This window comes from Apus apus, chromosome 6, assembly GCF_020740795.1.
Source record: "Apus apus isolate bApuApu2 chromosome 6, bApuApu2.pri.cur, whole genome shotgun sequence".
NCBI classification, from domain to species: Eukaryota; Metazoa; Chordata; class Aves; order Apodiformes; family Apodidae; genus Apus; species Apus apus.
Genome location: NC_067287.1, coordinates 38878488 through 38899219, shown reverse-complemented (window position 1 = coordinate 38899219; position 20732 = coordinate 38878488). Strand labels below are relative to the sequence as shown.

The 20732-nt window shown below is 50.2% G+C and overlaps 2 protein-coding genes across 3 annotated transcripts; both read right to left on the bottom strand.

Annotated features, from left to right (window-relative positions):
* Positions 1-1074: 1074 nt before the first annotated feature.
* On the bottom strand, positions 1075-9896 carry KMO (kynurenine 3-monooxygenase). Its single transcript, XM_051623685.1, has 15 exons — positions 9724-9896; positions 8750-8819; positions 7569-7666; positions 6516-6605; positions 6227-6275; positions 5396-5483; positions 4594-4759; positions 4002-4073; positions 3347-3468; positions 2700-2847; positions 2176-2233; positions 1989-2071; positions 1614-1715; positions 1461-1520; positions 1075-1291 (listed from the first exon to the last, which is right to left on the bottom strand). Exons 1-15 carry the CDS (start codon positions 9775-9777, stop codon positions 1124-1126), a joined length of 1428 nt encoding a protein of 475 aa, XP_051479645.1. The 5' UTR covers positions 9778-9896; the 3' UTR covers positions 1075-1123.
* A 1645-nt stretch (positions 9897-11541) lies between these two features.
* C6H21orf58 (chromosome 6 C21orf58 homolog) lies at positions 11542-20732 on the bottom strand. Of its 2 annotated transcripts, XM_051623350.1 has the most exons (8): positions 20666-20732; positions 19220-19277; positions 18107-18174; positions 17286-17429; positions 16715-16829; positions 15807-15946; positions 13981-14153; positions 12476-12548 (listed from the first exon to the last, which is right to left on the bottom strand). In XM_051623350.1, the coding sequence occupies exons 1-8, from the start codon at positions 20723-20725 to the stop codon at positions 12533-12535; spliced, it is 774 nt and encodes a 257-aa protein (XP_051479310.1). In that variant the 5' UTR covers positions 20726-20732; the 3' UTR covers positions 12476-12532. The 2 variants fall into 2 exon arrangements, with proteins under 2 accessions (XP_051479311.1, XP_051479310.1); XM_051623351.1 differs by lacking the exon at positions 15807-15946 and having other exon boundaries at positions 11542-12548.

Sequence of the window (20732 nt, the reverse complement as noted above, 5' to 3'; positions counted from 1 at the left end):
AAACCAACTCACAAACTGATGCAAACCAGTTCTTGTCCTTGTCCATCTGCTGACAGCTACATGTAAACCACCTTAAACAAGCATCTGTACTGTCTCACCTCGGGGGCTGTTCTTCAGGAGTGACTACAAGGGTCTTGGGGAAAGGCAAGAAGAAGCAAAGTGTGCCTGATACTCCCCCCAACACTACCCCAGCCTCCAGCTACTTTTGGCTCAAGGACCCCCAACTCCGTGTAGGTCCCGTGCACCCCATGCCTGGCTGCACAGAGACACCCACTAGGGTGCTGGGTCCTTCTGCCAGGGACCCAGGCAGAGGCTGTTGTCACTTAACCATGGTGAGACCATCTGCCCTCCCCTGTCAGCAGCTGCAGGTCTCACAGCTGGTGTTGTGCATGTGGTACAAATACAACCATGTATGTGCTTTGAAAGACAACTGGAGGAAATCAGTGAGGGTTCCAAACTTTTTCAAAAAGAAATATGATCAGTGATTGCATTAGAGAGAAGTGTATGCTGAGGCACACGCAAAACCCAGAGGGAAAACAGTGAGCTAGGAGGGTCCTTCGGGCCTCTGGTCTTGCCTTAGCCCAAAGGCTTGGTGTTCCCTCTGAGGAGACCTGCTCACAAGTCAGAAGTATTTCTCAGCCAGGTGTGGAAAAGCCCTTTCTCCAGGCTTCAAGCACTGCCCCAGGCCATCCTTTCTTGAAGTTGTTTCATTTCCACCAAGAATAACTGAAGCTGCTTTCTCTGTTTGGGGCTGGGGAGGAAGCCAGCTGGTTTTCAAGTCAAGATGTTGAATTGATTTTGGTAAGAGCAGAAGTCAGCAGTACAGGCTGGGACACCCTGACTGGTGCACGTGGCTGTCCTGCTGTCTGGGAGGGAACACGCTGCCCCCATCACTGCACACATAACCTCTACCCACCCCATGACACACCACATCATTTCAGAGATGAGGCAAAGCCCCTGCAGAGGCTCTGCAGACACTGTGCCCCAGTGGCTCCTCTCATCACGACTCCAGAGGGGCAGGAGCCACAGGGGCTGCAGGAGCTGACACACCACATCCCAACGGAAACCACATCATCCAGCCCATGCCTTCACCTTTATTACAACCAGGAGCTCCCTCTTCCTTTTAAGCCGCTTGTTTGCCAAAGGGAAAATTTCCAATACTCTTCAGATAATTGGACCAGTCCCACAAGTTCTCCAGGTGGAAGTCCAGGTCCCGCGCCAGACGCTTTACGAGCAGGCAGGTGCCACCCAGTCCTGCTGCCCCCAGCACAAGGAGCCCTCGGTCGATTATCTGCAAAGAGAAACCCCAGCATCACCAGAGGTTTGCTCCTACCCTGCATCACCCTGTCTTCACACCTGCACACCCCTGGAGATACCCCAGCACCACACCTGCCCCCTGCAGCTGAGCAGTGCTGATGTGGAGGGTGCTCACGAGGCTCATGGCACCACCACCAACCAACCTTTTTCTGCCATTTCCAGCGCTGAAGTGCCTCGTGGTAGCGAATTCTGGTGAAGGTCACCTGGGAGGGTTGCAGGAGCATGTCACCACCTCAAAGCCAGCCAGGAGAAGCTCATGGTGGCTCAGGGAGTGTGGACCAAGGTGCTGGCCTTACCATGGTGTACAAGGGGACGATGGTGGAAGGCATGAGGGTATGGAGGAAGTTGTCCACGTGCTTCCGGAAGATGAACCACGTTGAATTCACGTGCTCACGCATCTGTGACAGAGCAACCATCACCCTTTCGCTGAGCACCTTGACAGAGCTCTCCTGCATTTTGCTAGCTCTCCCATTGCCTGTCCTGAGGGGGCATGGCAGGAGTCCAGCCTACCCAGCCCCAGTAGCATTCCCAAGGAGCTCTTAGACAAACATCTGCCGGGGTGAGATCCCACCCAGAGTCTTGCCAGATCCCCTGCCCCTTGTGCACATCCTGAGGGAGTGCCACGACATGCACAGCCCATGGAGCCACAAGCCTGTGTGGGGCTCACCTACCTCTATGTAGTTGTACATGGCTAAATCCGAGATTGCATGGTCATCTGGCACCCTCAGCCTGGAGAACTCAGGGAGGCAGGCACCTGGGAAGAGAAAGCAGCAGCTCCCAGGCAGCTCCCCAGTAGGTATCCAGCTGCCTTCAGCTGCAGAGGGATCTTCCTCTGCTCTTGTTCCTCACTGCACTCACCAAGGTCATTGTGGAACTGGTCCATTAACTCATCAAAGACCAGACAATCCTCAAAGCCCTGGGAGGAAAATTAGAGGGTAAATAGGCAGAAGCAGCCATGCATTCACTAGAAGTGCTCCACGGATGCTCAGCTAGTGTAGCTGTTTGCACTTGCAGGGTCCCACTGACCACAGCTTCAGGGCAGGAGTTCTCAGGCCACTCTGCCAGGGGTCCCACAGAGAAATCCAGGGCATTGCCATTCCTGGCAGCCTGGGGCTGCCCTGCTGGACCCCCTCTCACACAACCCTCTACCCCATGGGAAGGTGGCACCACTGTCCCATCCCCTCTCCTCCCTGAGGGACAGCCAGGTCATACCGAGCACCCAGGTGCCTGAGGGGAGTTCAACACCTGATGATGCAGAGGACATCAGGCTATGAGACTGGCCAGCCCAAGAACTTCATGGAGCTACACTCTAAACCTAGGCATTTCTTGTGTGAAAAGAGTGGGGACCAACTGACCCAGCCCAGGGCCAGCCATGAACTTACTGCATTCATGCCCTGTCCGTAGAAGGGCACGACAGCATGTGCGGCATCTCCCATCAGCACGCACCGGGAAGCCAGGTGGTAGGAGGAGCACTTCACAGATATCATGGCCTGGGCTGGCAGCAAAAAGTAATCGTGCTTCAGCTCTCGCCTTCATGCAAAACAACAGATACTTCACTTGTGGGGCCACAAGAGACAAGAAGAACAAGTCATGCCATGTCCAAGCTTAGGAAGCCAGGGCCATGGGCACTGTCAGCACTGGGATGCAAAAACTAAGCCTTTTTTTTTTTTGTGCTAGGAAAAATGTGGAGGCTCTAAAACCTCTTTTAGCCATGCAACCAAGAAGTGCCAGACTTGGTTTAGTCAGCAAAGTGGTTTGTTGGGTTTTTTTGCCAAGCCCAGCTTTTCTCAGGCTGTCAGCTACCATCTCACTGTGTGCACAGCTCAGCTGCCCGAACAGCTGGGCTACCCTCACACCTGTGCAATTCCCCCTTTGCACACCTATGGGCCCTTGTGATCTGCCCCAACAGCATCTTCAGCCCCTTGGCCCACCAGCTTCAGCAGAGGCTCCATCACCAGGACCCTGAGGCTGGGTGGGGATGCATCCCTGGCTTCATGGCACTGCAAGAAGGGGAGCTGGGAACACTTACTCTCCAATGAGGGGGATGGCGTCTGGGAAGTGGGTCTGGAAAAACCTCAGCACTTGATCCCCCGTTGTGAGCTTCTCAAATTCCTCAAAGGGCATGAAGAGTGTGCAGGTGAAGGACTTGTCCTGCCAGGTGGGGAGGAAGGTCAGAAAGAAGCCCAGAAGCCACGGAGAGCAGCTGGCACTGGGAGCAGCAGCTCAGTGCCATCTGTCCCCCAGCAGTTGTAGGGACCTGCTGTGCAGCAGGCACGAGGGCCTGCCCACCCTGTTTCCCATGGTGGGCTTGTACACACTGGGGGCAGGCAGGGGGAAGGCAGGAATGGGCAGTGTGTGGTCTGCCAGCGTGGGCCTGGCACACAGCCCTGGTGCTGCTGTGCCTGGGTTATATCATCCAGCTGCAGAGAGCTGGTTTTCAGGAGGCTCAGACGTGTGGGCCAAGAGAAGTGGCACAGGTACCTCTGCTCACTGCTGTGAGGCAGGGCTGGCTCTGGGGGTCCTGCCCTGCACCCCTCAGGCTGTGGGACACCTGGCACAGACTGGGGGTCCCTCCTGGCACCTTGTTGGCCTTCCCAGCCCCTGTCATATGCCTGCCACCACAGACAGTTCATCCCCACAAGCTCCATCCCATGCCCCAAGGGAGTGTGGCCGTGAATCATCACCATGTTGGGCAGTGCAATCATCATGAAGGTGTTTCTTGGCCAGATATGGAGGTAGTTTGGTTCCATGGCAAACTGAAAGAGAAGGAAAAATCACCTTATGTCCTTGTCCCGCCTTGCTCAGCTTCCCCAGTCCAGCCTCTGCTTCCCCTCCACACCAGCACACCAGTTCCTATCCTTTGTACCCTGAGAAGACACAATGGCCACAGGGCCCCTTTCTGGTACCTGGTGCTTCAGGAAGACACAGAACAAGGGCAAGGGGAAAGGGTAGGAAAGATGGGCAAAAATCTGTTGGTTTGCAATCGCTGGTGTCCTTACAGACACATCCTCATATCCCCAGGACCTCTCAGGGCTAGAGTTAACTCCACTGCAGGGTAGGCTCTCTAGGATTTTTGCAGCCAGGTACCAAGACATTGACACCACCACTGGAAAGGGAAGAGATGCCTGCCTTCTCCTAGGAAAGTTTTAATTCCTTGGCTGAGGCCCAAGTGAGAAATTAGTTTCTCTAGAGCTGCTGTAGCAGAGCCACCATGAGAGGGGAGTAGTGTGTCCCATCTGCAAAGGTGGTAGCAGCCACCAGGAGAGGCACACTTACATCTCCATCCTTGGGAGGGATGGTCAGCTCCATATAGCCATGAGGAATGTACTCATGACTGTAGTTAAAGCGTGTTTGCCTCATGAACTGCTTCCTGACTGTTGAGAAGGCTCCATCACATCCCACAATGAGATCATAGGTGACTTCCAATGGCTGCTGGTCACTCCTGAAACAAGAGAGTGCCTTGGATCAATCCTGCTGTAACCCTAGGCCAGCTCAGCATCACTGGGCCCAGTGGATCTGCCTTTTACAGAATGCCACCTCCAGTGTTATTAAACTTCTTGGATGAAGTGAGGGAAGACTGGCTTTCACTGACTAGGCAGCTCAGCAACAGGATAAACAATTATCCTGTAGGTTATCAAAAGCATAACCCTGCCAAATCTACCAAGAATGTGACAGGTGCTGTTGGGATAATTTCATAGGGATATCATTTCATGCAGGCTACAGTTTCATAGAGCCTGCATCCCCAGGTGGATGGGGGCACCCACAGAACTTCACTACAGAATGAGGTCATTAGCTGCCCTCCCTGATGAGCAATCTGTCCCTGAAAAACAGCACTGTGGAGACTGGCTTACTTACTGTCATGCTGCTGGAGAGTTAGGGGGTTGCTGAAATTTTTTTCAGCCTCCCCACAAACCCTGCTTTGATGTCTCTCCTTTCCAAAGCTGACACCAAGTTTTGCCTGCTCAGGAACAACACGCTAGTTTCAAACTGCGATTGCTCAATTGTTTGAGGTTTTATGAATGATTAAGCAGAAACCAACTGCGCACAGCACTTGATCCCAGGCTGGCACAGGGATTACCTTTTTATGGTTAACGTCCCCAGCTCTGCGTTGCACCCCAGGAGCTTGTGTCCAAAGTACAGTTTAGTGTTGGAGTACTTCTCAGCAGCTGTGAAAGGAAAACTCAATGTAGAGGCTTGTACTGTGACCCCAAAAATATTTCCAAGGGATCTCTAAGTTATAGGGACTTGTGCCATTATAGCAAATAATATTGCTGTGCTGGATGATGGCTGGTGGGCAGGGCACACTAGGACTGTGTTTGGTCAACTCTGGTGAAAGCTATCTAAAAAGTCCATGGAATCCTGCAGACATTTCTCTCTTCCCTGCAATGCCATGAGTCATACCACATTGTATTTCAGGATGGGATGTGGTGCCTGTAATCAGTGGGAAGTTTGGGGAAATTTGGTTACACACTTTGCCGACAGTTTCTATTTGTGTCTGTAAAATCACGGCCTACAGAAGATGCCATGAACTGAAGAAAGGCTGAGGAGTCACCTCTTGCTTCAGCTGGTGAAGTTCTGACTCACGGAGCACCAGGAGCCAGGGAGCTGAGGAGCTCCCACTTGAGGGCAAACGCAGAAGAGCTGCTCCTCAGGGATTTCTGCACATGCAGAAAGGCCTCGGGGGAATCTTGTTTAAATAGCCTTTTGTGTCAGACAAGCAGCAGGGAAACAACACAGATTTTCTTCTTAAAAACACAGCTAGTTCATGTTTGCACTCTCTGAGAGCCAGGTTATGCCAAACTCATCAGCAAAGAGAGCCTGGGGCCCACAGCCTCCTGGTCATGGGGCAACCCCTAAATCCTTGGGTACCAGGGTATAGCAGTGTTTGCAAACAGCCACAGCAACCTACCTGTGAGCAGCTCTCTGTTTAAGTTTGCTCTGTCCACAGAGAGAATGTACTGCAAGGCAAACAAACAGGTTTGGAGGCATTGTTGAGGGGTGCTCTGCATGGCTGGGTGAGGAACATCACCCTGCCCAAACTGCCCTGCTGAAACCAGGGGGTCACAGTCCCCTTCCTGTTCACAGCACCCTTGCTAAGAGCACGAGCCCCAGGCTGTCCATCACAAGGAGCTACAAACCAAGGAGCAAAGACCCCTCGTGCTCTGCAAAGCACCTCTGAGTGACTCCAGACCAAGTACCTGGTTCTTCTTCCCATAGGGGATAGAGTACTTCTTCCCCGAGGGTGTGTGTATCCTTCTTGCTCGCATGGGAATGCCTTTGGACACAATCTGAAAAGGAAAGGAACATAACCCAGCCCTCTGGCCAAAACTGAGTTGCTGAGGGGCGAGGCATCAGCTCCCAAGCACCATTTTCCCCTCTGCACTGTGCTCCAGGCAGGATGGGATGGCCTCTGCTCATCCATTTTCATGTGGCTATCCATGTTACTGGGTCATTGTTATTTTACAGGGCTGTCAATGCCAAGACTCTGCCTTTTACTGAGATTACTTACAAGCTCATTCTCTTCAAAAATCAGTGCAAAACTATTTTTTGATAGAAGGGGCATTAAAATCCCCAGAGTGCTGGACAAGGCAGGGAGTGACAGCCAAAATACATTCTGGTGCTGGGATACAACCTGTCAAAGCCTGGGATCCTCTGCAGGCAACCAGGGCTAGGAGATCCCACCCCTGCTGGATGCTGTGCAGCAGCAGGCACCCTGCAGAGGAGTGCAGGGCTCTGAGCCCAGTGGGCTGTGCAGAAGTCAGCGTGCACATATTCCAGGCGTCAGCCCAAAGCTCAGGGTTTTGTGGGAAAATACAAATCTGGGCATGCCAGTGGGGAAACCAGCAACCTTTATGGCATCCTTCTGGTACTCCAGCTCTCTTGGGAGTCCATCTCCCCCTGCCCCTTTTGCCCTTGCTCTACAGGAGGGAGGAGAGCAGGGCAGAGAGGTGAACACTGCAAGGTGTTGCCTGAGTGTTGGTCTCCCAGGGAAGCACCTTCTGCCACAAGCAGAGCCCAGCTGCCTGGGGTTGGGTGCTGCCCCCAGGCTGGGGGAGATCTCCACCTGCAGCAAGGAGCCAGGCTGCAGGCATGCAGGGGGAGAGGTCTACCTTCTCCCTCATGAAAGCAGAGCTACTGCTGTGGTGGCCTCTGTGTGACTGGGGAGCAGAAAAGAGCTTGTCCAGCTCCAGCTGAAGTCAACAGCAGTTTAACCACAGCGACCCCACCACCAAGAGAAGCTGCCAAGGTACCTGCTCCTCCATCCCCACGGCTCGGAGGGCTTGGCGTCCTCTGTGGGACAGGGCCAAGTTAATGCTCCTGCCCCGGGCAAAGCTGGACACCCGGATATCTGCATGGAAAAAGCAGTGGGTTATGGAGATGCTGGTACCACAGTGCAGGCACCATCTCCCCAGATCCCTGCAGGGACTGCAGGAAGGGCAGTGAGGAGTCCCTGAGCCCTGCTCTGCATGCAGAGAGAGCAGGTACCAGGAGGCACCTTCAGCTGTCAGGAAGGCAGCTGCTCAGCTTCAAGGGTCATTTCCTCTGTGCCACCCTCTAGCCCGGAAGAAGCAGCTGCAGCCAAAGGATCCTGACACCTCCCCATGGTGCCAGAGGGCACCACTAAAAGGCATTTCCCCTCTAAATAGAGACCTGAGCAATGAATGCTTGGCAGCTCCTGCTGAGACCCGCAGACTGATGCTTTCTGGGACACTGGCAGGTCACCTTCTCCATCCCTGTTGGGATGGAAATGCCTCAGTGCTGGCCTGTTCCTCCTCCAAATGGCCTCACTGAGGCTTCCCAAGTTGCCTGGCCAGTGCATGTAGCACAGCCTCATGCCAATAGCTTTCAGGGTTGCATCTCAGCAAAAATAAAAGCAGCAAAAAAAATGGAGCAAAGTGGTAAAATCCATCCAACTCAGAAGGCAGGCAAGAGCAACCAGAGGCTTTTTGAACCTGTGAAACTTGTACCACACAGAACACCCAGCAAAGAGTTTGACAGTTAAACCAGGGTGAAAAACTGTTTGCTCTGAGCCTGGAGCCTTCTGGCTTTGCTTGGGGCTGGCTGCTGTAACCCCCTGTTTCTGCAGTGGGGACCCAAACCTGTGCACAGGACCCAGGACAGGCAAATGATGTGCCTGACAACTTAAGGCAATGGATTTGAATCAATATTTAAGCCAAGGGCATAAGAAAGGGCATCATTTTAGTAGCAGAAGGGTGAGCTCCCTCCGCACAATACAACGTTTCAACTAAATGCTCCCTCCCACCATAGGAACTAAAGGGAAGAGTCAAAAGAATATCCCCAAAGTTCCACACTTTCAGATTTCATTTCAGTGAGTTCACAAAGCACCTCTTTTGCTTCTTCAAGAACTGTTGTCAGTAAACATAAAGACAGAAACATAATAATAAAGCAGTAATGATCAGGCTGAACTTACCTTCTCTGGCTTCATAAACATCAACATGGAAGCCTCGTCTAGCAAGGAAGCAGGCATTCAATGCACCCACCTACAAGAGAAGGATCAGGAGTGGTGGATGAAGTGTTTCACCTGTAGCTGTGTCACAAATCATTACTGAGATGCACAAAGGGCAGACAGTAGTCAGGGGATGCAGCTCAGCATATACAGGAAGATCCTTTGATCAAGAACCTTAGAGGACTTCTTCCTGGAGATAGGTCCTCTGGCACCCCTGATGTGCTTGCAGGGCCTCCAAGACAAAAGTCACCCATCAAAACTCATTGAATAAAATCATATTAAGTTCAGGGCTTGTTTACACACAGTGATTAATAGCAGCAGAGCTAACCCTGCCAGAGAGGAGCTGGTAGAGGCAAACTCCTTCTCCTCTCTGAACTATATTTATCTTCCTCACTACAATTCAGGGTGCCACAGCATTCCCTTGGGAACACAGCAGGGGAAGCCAGACCTGTGCAAAAGCAAGATGTTACCTTTGAAAGGACAGCACACGTATGTCCTGCTTGTTATTTAAAGGGATGGCTGTCTTTTTCTGGTTTAAGTTCCCTCACGAATCGGTGTCAGAACTACAGGCTCCTATATCATCACTCTTTTCCAGCAGCATGGGGTCCAAGAAGCTAACAGCCAAAACCCCAAGCAATTTAGGTTTTGCAATGCTCCGTGATGTCTTTTGGAGTCAGATGCATTGTGTCTCTGGGAGAGCCCAGCAGCAAAGCTTTCCCTTAAGGGAAAGAGCCCTTTTCCTCCTACAAAGCCCTTGCTGCTGAAACAAGCCGCGCTGCCTCCTGCAGTGGGAACTCAAGCAACTCCTCTGTAACACCCTGACATCTGAAGGAAGGATCATTTCAAGAACAGCATTCCCCCTGCAGCCAAGCAATGCTTTTACAGCCCTGGCTCGCTGGCAAGTGCAATCCCACAGCAGCCAGATGGGGTTTTCCTACCAGACCACCGCCGACAACCGCGACTCTTTTCCGCTGTGGGTCACCAGGCTCCATGGCTGGGGCAGCCCCTGGGTTGGCAGGTTCTTGCTGCTGTGTCCCTGCTCCCTGTCCTGCTCTGCTGCCCTCTCCAGTGTGGAGGAGAACGGGAAGGACGTAGGCGGCTGAGTCACCCCTGGGCTCTTCTCCCCTGACTCGTATTAAAGTTTAACTCTCAGACCAGAGCCCATCAGTGGATCAGCCTGGCCATGTGGTCAGCCACGCTACGCCTCAGGTGAAGAGGCATGAACGTGGCATTATTCAGTCAGGCCTTAGGAAAAGGCTGCTTTTTAAAATTGTAAAGCCATTCTGTGGCCTTCAAGGACCTCCTAATGAAATGTGCACAGCAGAGGAGAACTTGCTGGGCTTTTGCTGACATTTTGCTGGGCTGCAACTGCAGAGGCACCAGTGGGATGATGTGGGGTAACTCCTGGAGCTCTCTCCTGAGAGTGGGATGTGAACCACAAGGCCTGCCCAGGGGGCTGATCCATTCGCGAGGACTTGGTTTTCCCAAGGAAGTTTTGTGCAGCTCGAGCGTTCTGGGGTTTGATGCTGAGCAGAGCAGAAGCTTTCCAGGAGCTGGATGAGGCTATGAGAAGACTTCCTTGTGTGCCTCATTTCACATGCCTCAGGAGGAAGTGCTCTGGAGCCAACGCTGCACAGGGAGAGCTGCTAAAAGGGGGGAGCCAATTACAGCCTACACAAATAATGAAAGAGCAGACACTGAAAATGCATACATTAACATACACTAACTGCCATTTATTGCTAGATCTGCAATGCACAGCCCACACCAGCAGACTTGTCTCAAAGGAGCAAGACCAAATCTCCACATGAGCACAGCACTGCTCTCCACGGTGTGTCCTGGTTCCTGGTGCAGGAAGGGGCAGCAAGCGCTGCGCCACGTCCCAGCCTGCTGCACCACGCAAGGACAGGCTTGACAGGGTCCACAACCAGCCCCAGGCCCAAGCTGAAATGGAACTGCTGGCCTTGGGGAGGTCCCAGGTGGGGTTTTAAAGGTTCTTGGTGCCTGTGGGGCCTGGCACTGCATCCAAGCAGTTTTCCAAGGAAGACCCTCCATGGAGTTTCTCTGATCTCAGCAGGGGATTGATCTGCGCTATCTGATTGACTCAGGCACACGGCAAAGAAAACAGAGCAGGCAGGGCAAAGAGCAAGGTAGGTTTCACATAGCAAATAAATAATCCATTAATAGTTTCCAGAGCACAGCCAGCACACCATTAGCTTCCAGCAGTGACAGTTATTGTTTGGAGATGTCACTCACAGCACCCTCTGCCCACCTGCCTGGCAGGCTTTACAGATTGCTCCACCACCCCGGCTCACCAATCTGGCAGCGGCACTTCAAGGTACACCAGTTCACTCGTGGGCTCCTGCAGGTAACACAGCACACAGCCCTGGAACTACAACTTGTCCCCTAATGCTGCTTTCTGCACAAGCAGCTTCAGCCACTTGTCCCTGCTCCAGAGGGAGGAGGCACAGACACACAGGGAAGCTCCCAGCCCTTTGTGGCACCATAAACGAGCCACACTTTGAAAGTGTTTTCTTCCAAGATGACACACACAAGCTCCTTGCTGCCAAGCCTACTCCTTAGCTATTGACAACACTTCTTAGCAAACCAGGCTAAACTTTGCCTGGCAGGGACTATGTCCAGTGTAAGATCTTTTAATCTGGGTAACTATTCTGAACAAAAATTAAGTCCCTGGTTTATCTTCATCAGATTTTCTCACAAACTGCACCAGGCAAAAACAAGGTAAAAATGTTCTCCACTTCAAAAACAAGGAAGAAACTCAGGATTTTATTATTTTTTGTTTTAATCCACTCTAAATCCTGATTATATGCAGGAAAGATTGAGAAATAATGAAACAAATATACACAATTCAAGGCTGCTTAAATCACCCTCCAATGGCTCTTTGAGAAGAGAACCCTGGGTAGCTTTAAAAATGTGGGATTTGGGGAAATGGAGGATCAGAAAATGTGGATTGTGGTTAGCAACGGGTGGGCATTGCACTCCAGTGTTCAAATCCAACAACCACTGAGAAGGATTTATCCAAATAATGCACAAAGCCAACTCACACAGGCAGGGCAGAGTGCAGGAAATCCAGTGCCAGGATTTTGCTCTGCTGTGCAGGCAATTTGTATTTGGATTGTTCCTGCTCATCTTTAGTTCCCTGACAGGTAATTGCTGTAGGACAAGTGAGGGAGTAAGTCCAAAAACAGTGAGGGAAGAACACTTCAGGCTGCTGTTGGCAACTAAACCCTCATTCAGGCATCCTGGGTTAGTTTGCATCATCCTCCCCAGGAGGGCAGCAGCACCTTGGCAAGGGGCATTTCCTCAGTTTTTGCATGAATTGGATTCTCAGCCCTGGAGCTGGATCACATTCATTTGCAAGGGCTCAGATGACACTGGTGTCCAGGATATTTCATGCTGCTGCTGTGGGCTGCCAAGCCTGCAAGACACTTTAGGCTGGGCTTTCTTCCTTCTGTGAAGAGAGGGCAAAGAAAGTGGTGCTTGCTTGCAGCTAGTCTGGGCTTAGAAGATGAGAGGAAACAACAGAACTAGCAGAAAGGGGTGAGCAGAGCACAGGAGCATGGTACGTTTGTTCTGAACACTTGCAGTCTTTCTCCCACTCCCTGCTTGCACCAACAATGTGCAGTCACACAGACGTTGAGCTGTCAATCAGACACATTAATTAGGAACTGTTCAGATACAGGTTGACCCCAGCAATGCCACAGTCCACTTGCAGAGGAACATGCACTGTCAGTATGTTGGCCACCTGCAATAAGAAAAAGGGCTTTATTGTGTTTGGTGATAACCAGCAGTGAACGCTTGCTGCAGCTGCAAAAGGACAGTGGAGATCACAGATGTGCTGGATCTCATAATTCATGGTGGAAGGCAGCTGAAGAAGAGCCTAAAAGCCAGGGAAAGATCTTCCCTAGCTGATTTCTGCAACAGCTAATTGCACTGGTTCTGAAAAGAGCAGAGAGATCTTCACTGGTACAGACTACAAACCCACATAGAAGTGAAAGGCACAGAAATCTGTTGTAATCCCATTAGGTAAAAATCTGCTCAGGAATTCAAATCCTGTGCTAAAGAGTGTGACAAAGATACCCCTGCCAGCATGCCAACCATGCCTGAGGACACAGCTGCCTCCATTCTGTCCTTCTGCTCACTAAGGCTTTGAAAGAGCTGTGGCACAGAAATAAAACCCGTGTTCTGTCCAATGCAACAGTGAGTCCACATCCCAAAGTCCTCAGCCATCCCACCACATCCTAACAATGTGTGTTTTTTTACCAGCCTCAACATGCAAGAACTTTCCAGCACTGCTGCTTCCATGCCTGCTTTCCTGCTGCCCCCTCCCGAGTTACTTGGCAAGACCACTGCTCTCTTTTGGCTCTGACCCTCGCCCAAGGCCCCTCCTGCCACCACCACTCACCTGAGCAGACTAGCCTGAACACCAGTCCCGGGTGTGATCTGCTGAAACCCAGAAAGCCAAGCAGGACAAACTTAGAGCTAGCAGGGAAGGCACAGGCAAGTGGGCCCCCTGGAGGAGCTGCTGACCTCTGCCAAGGGCTCAAGGGCTCTACAGACCTGGCGGCAGCCCCGGGAGAAGTCCCTCCATTTCTGCACTTGAAAAAAAACCCTGCTGCAAACAGGCTTATCACAAAGGCTCAGCTTTATCTCTGAGTACTCCCTTCCCTTTGTACCATTATTTTTAGAGTGGTGATGGGCTTTTTTTTGCAGGAATTTCTGGTTAGTAAATGTCTCTGCAGTGTTTTAAGAATATAAATCCTACTGGAAACCTCAGCCTGAATGTAAAATGCACACAGCCCTTCTTTAGCAGGTGTCTGCTGGGTTCACAGGGAGACCCAAAGCCCGGGGTAACAGCCACTGCAGGGGGGAGCCATGCAGCACTGCTGGGTGGTGGCTCTGCATGGCAGAGACACAGCTTGGTATCATCTGTGGACCTTGTCTGAGCCTCATGTTTATTCCACAGTGAGAAAGGTTTAATTACTGAAGTTGCAAGATTGAGTTTATCAAACCATCATTTGACCTGCCTCAATCCCACTGTTGTGCTAAAGACAATATTCAGGGCTGGCCTTGGTGAAGAACCATGAAGGCTTGGGATTGTCTGGTCTACCTTGCTACCCCTACCTGTGCAGGAAAGAAGGGCTACAAGTTTAGGTCGTGGCTGCCTGTTTACTTACGTAGGCAGGGCAGGGAGTGTGCTGCCATTCCAGTGACGTGCCGTGGATGTGGCTGGGAAGCCCCCCTGGGGCACTGGGAGCACTCCTGTGGGAGGGTAGTGGTGGTGGTGGTGCACTGCAGATGGCCTGGGCCTGTCTGCTTTCACAGCCAGGGGAGCAGCAAACTGCAGGTCCTTGATGGAGAGAGACAAAGGGAAATTTGTGAAATCTGTGCCCCCACAGGAAGGGTCCCTGGCTGAGGGGCTGGGTTCCCACTTGGCTACCCTCTGGTAAAGGAAATCTTCAGCATGTGCCTGAAGATGGGTTTTGCAGGTTTCAACAGGGAAGATCTAGCAAACACTCAGTGATTTCAGATTTCACCTGATATTCAGAGACCCTCAGACCCCACTCCTCTCAATTTATCCCCCCAGCCTCTCTAAGGGAAATGCACAGTGGCAGGATGGCCTGGGGAGGAAGGTGGGCATGAGGGGGATGCACACTCTTCCTATGCCATCTTCCCTTAGTTGCAGGGTCCTCTACAGAAAGCTGTAGTCTGCTGGCTGTCCCAGCACCACTGTTTTCCCCAGACAACTCTCTCACAGCAAGGGGCAAAGAAAAACCAGAAACTGCAAAGTTTAAGGGAAATAGGAAAGCACTTCTGTCCAAGGCAGTGCTCTGCACAGCTCTGAGGTGAGGAAGTGCCAGAGCTGCCTTGACAGCCAGTCCACTCAGGGACCATGGCTGACAAAACCCTGTGCTGCCAGTGGCCTCCTGGGACATCAGTGCCATGAAACATGAGAGTGAGCAGCTGCTGTGGAAGGCTTTCTGTCCAGGGCAGACACTGGGTCCAACAGGTGGAGAGACCCATCAGCTCCCTGCAGGCCAGGGGATGAGCTGGGGAGGTGGCATTTCCTACCCCTCCATCACATCCAGGGCTCAGGGGCTTTTAAGCCCTTTGTTGCTTTTGCAAATAGCAGATAGGAAAGGTGGCAACATCTGAGAAAAAGAAAACAAGTCTTTCTTACAGCCCAGGGAAAAGACACAGCCTGAAAACAGAGGGGAAGGAAAAGTACAGGGAAGTTTTTGCAACACTGGGACATCCCCTCCTCCCCAAAATCAATTGTCCTTGCTTCTTAGGTAATAAATACTACAGAATAGACAGTAGAACTACGTTTTACCAAAGCACTTATGAACACTAAGGAGCTATATCACATTGTTAAAAATAGCTTAGGAATAGGCATCTGAGGATATGTTCAAAATTACCTACCTCTGATCAGGCACCAGGCAAGTCTTGGAAAAAGTCTCTATAGGCACCTACACACCAAAATAACTTCAAGGTCTGTCCTTTCAGAGCTCAGCAGCCATTGATTTTCAGTGAGGCAAAAACTAGAGCACTGGGGCTCCAAGTATGTCACAAAATCTGAGATCATCTCGAGCCCATTTGAACATGCCAGGTCAAATTTTATCACTTACAAGAATTTGTAGCACAAATACTGCACTGCTGTTTGCAGCAAGTGGACCTGCAGCAGCAGATGCCCTGTGTAGATGACTTCCATGCATAGTTTCTGTTACTGCTTTAAGTGTATAGGCCAGATAATTTTCAGAGCTGGACTGAATCCAGTTGGAGGAGACATTCCTCCATTAGGTCCTGTCCCAAGGCTGACCATGGTAAAAGGGCAGGCTGTGCTCTGTTCAGTAAATCTGCTGGTGCAGTGGGTCTGAAGATGCACACAGCTGTTAAAAGTCCCAGACTTTCTGCACATTTTGTCCAGGCCCTGCACTCTCCCCAGGAGATGAACCATTGCCTCATGTGAGCAGGGATGCTTTTCAGACTCTGGTGTGGTTACCTGCTGGGCATGCTGAAGCAAGGGAGAGCTGGCTCCAGCAGGCTGGGTGAAGGCCATTGGTGGCAGAGCCTTCAGCATCATGTTCTGCATAATGATCTGGTGCATCTGAGCATTCTGCATCAGCATCATCTCCACCATGTCTGGGAAGAGGTCACCACAGGGGAGAAAATAAGAGTTTTATCAACAATTGACAAGAAGCAGAGGCATCTCAATAAGAAGTGCTCTCCAGCGTCCAGACCAGTCACTGCAACCAAGACAAAGCAGCTGACAGGGACACGTGAAGAATATTAGCATTATTTGGCCAGGCAGTGAAAAGCTAGCATCTGGGAGTAAGACTGTTCAGACCAGCTCTCGTGTTTCTCCTCCCTTTTACAGGAAAGCTGCTGCTGAGCATCTCCTGTCTGCTAGTCACCCTACAAGCCTGCCTCTCTGGCTATGCTAACAGCACTTGGAGCTGTTCTGTTTGTTTCCAAACACGGGGCATAATAAAAGCCTGTGTTGTTCTGAGGAGATTGAACTGCAGGTTAAGAGAACAAAAGGATAAGAACAGATTTTCATAGCCTGTTTGTTAGTTTTGGGATCATCCACGTGCATGAGTTTGACCTTGTTAATATTACTTGGTGCCTTGTGTTGAGCTGTTTTCCTTTCCCAATCTTCCCTGGCTGCTTAACTTGGCTTTGCTGAGTCTGTAGTTCCTTTTCCTTTAGTTTCAGCAACAGGAGTTTGCCTAAAAGCTTCTCAGAAATAGTATCTAGTCCATTTGTGGAGTGCAATTCCACAGCTCCAGCAGCAGTCTGGTCATGAAACAGTACTTCTCTGACTGGCTTGGATGCTGTCCCATGCCCCTCCACTTATTGTGACACCTTGTCTGCCCCCTCCCAGCTGGCTGCAGGCAGGGGGTACATCACCTTCTTTAATGCTTCCAGAGCGGGAGGCTGCAAAAGGCTGGGCAGGGGGGATCTGTGTGATCAGGGGGGGTGGCTGAGGTAGCTGCTGGATAATGGTGGCAGGCTGAGATGGCATCTGGAAAAGAAAGGTAAATGAAGAAGTCAGGGTTGGGTTTGACCAGTACCTTCATCTTTGGGAGGAGGGAGCAGCAGGTATCATCTGCCTGGAGTTCAGGAAGGCTTTGGAAATGGTTCCCCATTAGACTTTCATGGAGAAGCTGCTGAGGTTATGGGCTGTAGAAGCAGTGATGTGCCTTGGAAACTGGCTGAATGGCAGGGCCAGAGCATGGGCAACCCTCCTACTCCTCTTGCTACCTCGCTCCTGTGGTAAACCCTTCACACCGTTCATGTTGTGCCTTATTTGTAAGACAATTTCCCTCAGATTTTGCCAAGGGCGGTAAGGATTCCATAAACCAGCAAGAGCTGTATCTTCCCTTTCAGCAGGATGATCTTTTCCATGCAGTCCCCAAGCCCGTACACCTGCAGTTACTGTCTCAGACCGGCAGGGCACCAGCAGAGAAAAGTCCCTTACCGTCTGCTGGATGATCCTTGGGGGCTCTGCTTGGGGACCTGGAAAAGGAATCTGGTAGACATGTGGGGGGGCAGCTCTGTGGCTATGACAGTGTCCTCCAGCTGGTGCAGGGGACTGTGAAAGCTCTTCCAGAAGGTGCTGCTCCTGCAAAATCAAGAATCATCTTAATGAAAACCTGGTCACAGAAAGGCAGACAGTGTTGTTGTGTTCTCTGAACTAAATGGGATTAGCCAAGCTGCAGACATGGCCAGCGCAGCTGCTTCAGACAAGCAGCCCACAAGTGACTGCCTCATGAAGGGAGGCACTCAACCAGGGCCTGCACAAGTATAAAGCAAGGTTTACTTCCCACATATCTCCAAGCCACACAGTTCTCAGCACAAGCAAAAAGGAATGTGAAAAAAAAAAAAAGAGAAAGTGAAGAGCAAACTGCCAGAAGTTTGGAAAAAATGCTTTATTACAGGTTGGGACTCTCCATGAACTAGGATTAATAATGGTTACTATTGTCCCTGTTTTGGCAGGATTTAAAAATCCCTTATTTGCATTCTGGCACTACCCCAGAGAGCTTATGATACAGCAGGTCAAGACAAACAGAACCAACCTGCCAACTAAGTGAAGTGGGTGCAAACTTTGTTAGCTGTAGTGAGGGAAGGCACCCTGTTCCTGGGCCCCTCTCCCTCACTAGCTGGCCCAGCATCTATGCTCTGAATACTGCCCAGCCAAAGAACTAAAGGGCAGGGAAGAGCTGCATCCACATTGGCAGTGGATGTGCAGGTAACCTCCCTGTTGTTTCTGTCTGCAGACACAACCTGGAGGGCTCTTACCCTAAGCTGCTGCAGAAGATCTCTCCTTCGCCTCAGGGCACTTTGCAGCACATCCTCACGTCTGTTCCCTGAAGGAGGAAAACTCCATTATTTTCTCAGTCACAAAGAGCTATTACTGCACCTACATTATGAGATTAATTTTGGAAAATGTGTTGTAAGATAGTTTGACTTCTTCCACAAAAGGCTCTAGGCTACTTTTCTTGTCAAAGCCATGAATGGATAATGACTTTGTGCCACAAGCAGACACAGCTGTTCAGCAGCTCTACAAAGGCAATGCACCTTCTCTGAAAATCAACTTTTCAGACTGCTCCTTAAAGTTCCTTTTTAACCACTCAGCCTAGTAACTCATTTCAGCCTGAAATATCCTTGGAATACTCTGTACATGCAGGGGATGATTGTGCAAAACATTAAAAAGTTTGCTGTGACATAGCAAAACAAACTAAGTTTTGAATGCCAACATTTCTGTTTCCTTTTTGTTCTGAATCCTTTTTCAGTCCTTCCCACATACAGCTGATTCTGAATGCTCTTGAAATGAAAATAAGAAAGAAAGTTTTCAGATACATTGGAGGCATTCCTGGCATCTGCTCTGAAAAGCAGCACTTCATATTTAGAAATTGGGAGTTGTTAAAGGGATTTTTAGTTTTTGGCCACAGCACTGAAAGTTTCCAACTATTTTCTGCATCAGCTCCATGAATATGAGCCCAGAGAATAATCTAGAAATATAACTGATCTTCTACTGGTAACCTTTAATCCACAGATAATACAATTATGAACAGAAAATCATGCAGTGCACATAGCAGAAGTAGCTTCCATGGGAGTATCCCTGAAGGGAACATGCTGCTTGTACATGAGCTGTCACAGCAGTCTTGAAAGGGTTTGATAAAGACAGCAGTTATTTTAAACTCCCTTATTTATCAACATTCAGCTGGTTTGCTGGCTTTTATAGAGAATTGTCTAAACTTTTGGATGCTGGGATTCTGGACCTCTTTGCCCAAACCAAAGTCAGGATGCAGTTGCAACATGCATGGTTTTCTGGCAAAATGGTTTCCCAGCTCTTCCCACTAAGCCCTTTCTGCATCGTGTCCATAGTTACAACAAATGCTTCTCTTTTACTTGCAGCTGGGAGAGGTGACTCCATCTTCTCAAGGTTCTCCTGTTCGTTTTCCAGTCTCTGTTGGTAGAGCCACAGGAACTGGTTATTAGTCAGGCAGCAAAGCTCACAACAATTTCCAATCCTACCTTACAGGCATAGGTTTGGGATGGAGGAAATAAAGCACAACTTGAGACCAGCAGTGCTTCGTAACTGCTAAATCACTTAGGGCTAAATCACTCACTACAGATGTGGTTATGGGAAAAGAATAGTTATACTTCCCACTGGCCAGGCTATCCCAGACCTGGAAATTGATAGCATTGTGAATCAGGAGATTTGCTGATAATTTCTTCTGTAGGACAGCAAGCTGGATCATATGAAGATGTCAGACAGCTTTGGGTATTTGGTGCATTAATAGGTCTAAATTGCCCTGACCAGCCTCACCTGAGGCTTCTATCCACACCTGCTGCTCATGTGCCCAGAAACCCATTTAATCTCAGCTCTAGGTCTTCAGTCCCACCTGAGCTGCACTATATGTGTATTGGGCTGCAGTTCAACCACAGCCATGCCTGTGGCTACCTGTGGATCCTATTAACCCTGATCTCAACCTCCAGACAGTTCCCAGGTTGACTTGGGACCAGCCTCATCACCCTGAGCTTGCCTGATAGATCTGGACTTTTTGGTTAAAGCTGGCCACCATCTCTAGCTCTGTCTTGCTTGTCTTGCACGGGGGTTGGCCAGCCAGGCCCCTGCTCTGCTGGCTGTCTTACTGTGTTCAACTCCTTGCACTTTAGAGAGCAGCTGACCCTCAAATAGCTGTTGCATCTAAGACAAAAGACTCCACCATGGAGATAGATTAAATGTCACTTCCAGCATTCGTGTCTCCAGGCAAATTATTTTTCCTTCCAGACAATTCTAAGAGGCTTCTGGAGGTGACTGAAGCAGAAGATCCACATTAGTGGACATCAGATGTGCTGAGGGTGGAGACCCCTGGGTGCATCAGTGTGCAGAGACACGACAAAGAGCTGCTGGGAGTCTGTGCAGCACCTCATGTGCTCCCAGGGGTCTGCCCGTGTTTCACCATGCAATATATCTCATGTGAAAACCGGAAAAAAAAGGAAGACATGGAACTGACTTAAAGCAATCCAAGGTCCTCCTTACCCAGAATTTCCTCCTAAATTTTGCCTGTCACAACTCAAACTGTTTTGAGCTAACTGGTGACATCTCCTATAAGATCAAAGTCACTTTATTTTTAATTTACTGTAGGTCCATGTAAGCTTGTACAACGTTATCTAAGAAACAACAATGACTGCAGCATCACTGCACATTGGTCTTCCTCTGTCTGCATGACTCAATTGGCTACAGATCCTCTTTGTATCTCAGTAGAAATAGATTTAAATACAGTGTTAATGCTTAAACATGCAAGAGCAAAAAGAGCAAAGCTGACAACTGCAGAGTGATTCTCTTACCTTTTCTAGGAGTTTGAGTTGCAGTCGGGTCAGGTGATCCACCACTGAAGGATCTGTCATAGTGGTA